The following is a 1,024-nucleotide window of genomic DNA, read 5'->3' as shown; positions in this document are numbered from 1 at the left end:
TACAACACTCACTACACACTTATACACTATCAACTAACTCGATCTGTTGGTGACAATATGAAAATTCTGGGAAAGATTTCTGAGGAATTTGTATTGGTTTCTGTACACTTCTGCCTTGATTCATGCTTTAACTCCTATTCTTAGTGAGGAAAAATCTGAGATCAGCTGAGGAAACTCTAACACTGGATTTCGCATGCACTAGATGGGCTTCTGAGCTGTTGCGTTACAAATTTGCCAGTTATGAATTTCGAATGCGTTATGGTGGGATCGAACCGGATACCTCACGATGTGTAGATATCTGGACTATGTAGAGGGTGTATGGGAGAAGGAGAGGTCCCTGCATGATGCCTGTAAACTCCACTCTCACACTTGGCAGGACACTGATAGGATCCTTAGGGATCAGCTGGTAGGTTGCTTCGCTCCGCCTTTTTTCATTGCTGTTTTTAGTTGGTCATGCACAGTGCGTCTCTGACTAGTACTGAACGCCTCCTAGAGCTGCTTGATGCGAAACCTGAGCCCAAAACGGAGGCTGCTAAAACTCTATTGCGATTCTTAGAGGTCAGTGAAGGAATACGACGGAGAAATGGCGTTATGTTTGTCTCTTACTTTGACTTACGTTGCCGAGCCTGGAACCCGTAAGGGATTTGATCATCTTGTCGGTGTTAGATGGTCCATGTCACGTCGGAGGTGAAGTTATCCTGGTCTCAAGCGATACGTACAATAGGGGAGGCTCTTATGAAAAAGTACGCATATCTGACCTCTTTTGTATCTTACGTGGTCAACCTAAAGATACCTTGCCTTCAACACACTAGCTGAGGGAGTTGGCCTCATTAAGGAGCTGCTCACTTTGAAGGAAAACTTGGACCTGATACTTGCTGACACTTTCGTCGACCCCGACTTGGCGGTGTCCTTCCGAATCGCTGTGAAGGAAGCCTTTGAGGTGAGCAATTTTGTGGCGCGTGACAAGTATGCGTGTTTATTTTAGACCTTCATGAACAGCTGCGACCAAGTGAACAAATGTGCT

At 45.5% G+C, this 1,024-nt stretch overlaps 2 protein-coding genes across 2 annotated transcripts; both read left to right on the top strand.

Annotated features, from left to right (window-relative positions):
* Positions 1-453: 453 nt before the first annotated feature.
* On the top strand, positions 454-743 carry Pmar_PMAR021943 (hypothetical protein; the record flags this gene model as incomplete). Its single annotated transcript, XM_002765735.1, has 2 exons — positions 454-558; positions 667-743. Coding segments are annotated over 2 exons (182 nt in total), but the record flags the coding sequence as incomplete, so codon positions are not given.
* Positions 744-789: 46 nt separating this feature from the next.
* Positions 790-940, top strand: Pmar_PMAR021942 (hypothetical protein; the record flags this gene model as incomplete). The annotated part of the gene is made up of 1 exon (XM_002765734.1): positions 790-940. A coding segment is annotated over one exon (151 nt), but the record flags the coding sequence as incomplete, so codon positions are not given.
* Between the last annotated feature and the right edge of the window lie 84 nt (positions 941-1,024).

The sequence above is a fragment of the Perkinsus marinus genome (genome assembly GCF_000006405.1).
Source record: "Perkinsus marinus ATCC 50983 genomic scaffold scf_1104296974966, whole genome shotgun sequence".
NCBI lineage: Eukaryota > Perkinsozoa > Perkinsida > Perkinsidae > Perkinsus > Perkinsus marinus.
The sequence above is the reverse complement of the archived record's forward strand: the minus strand, read 5'-3'. Positions and strand labels throughout refer to the sequence as shown.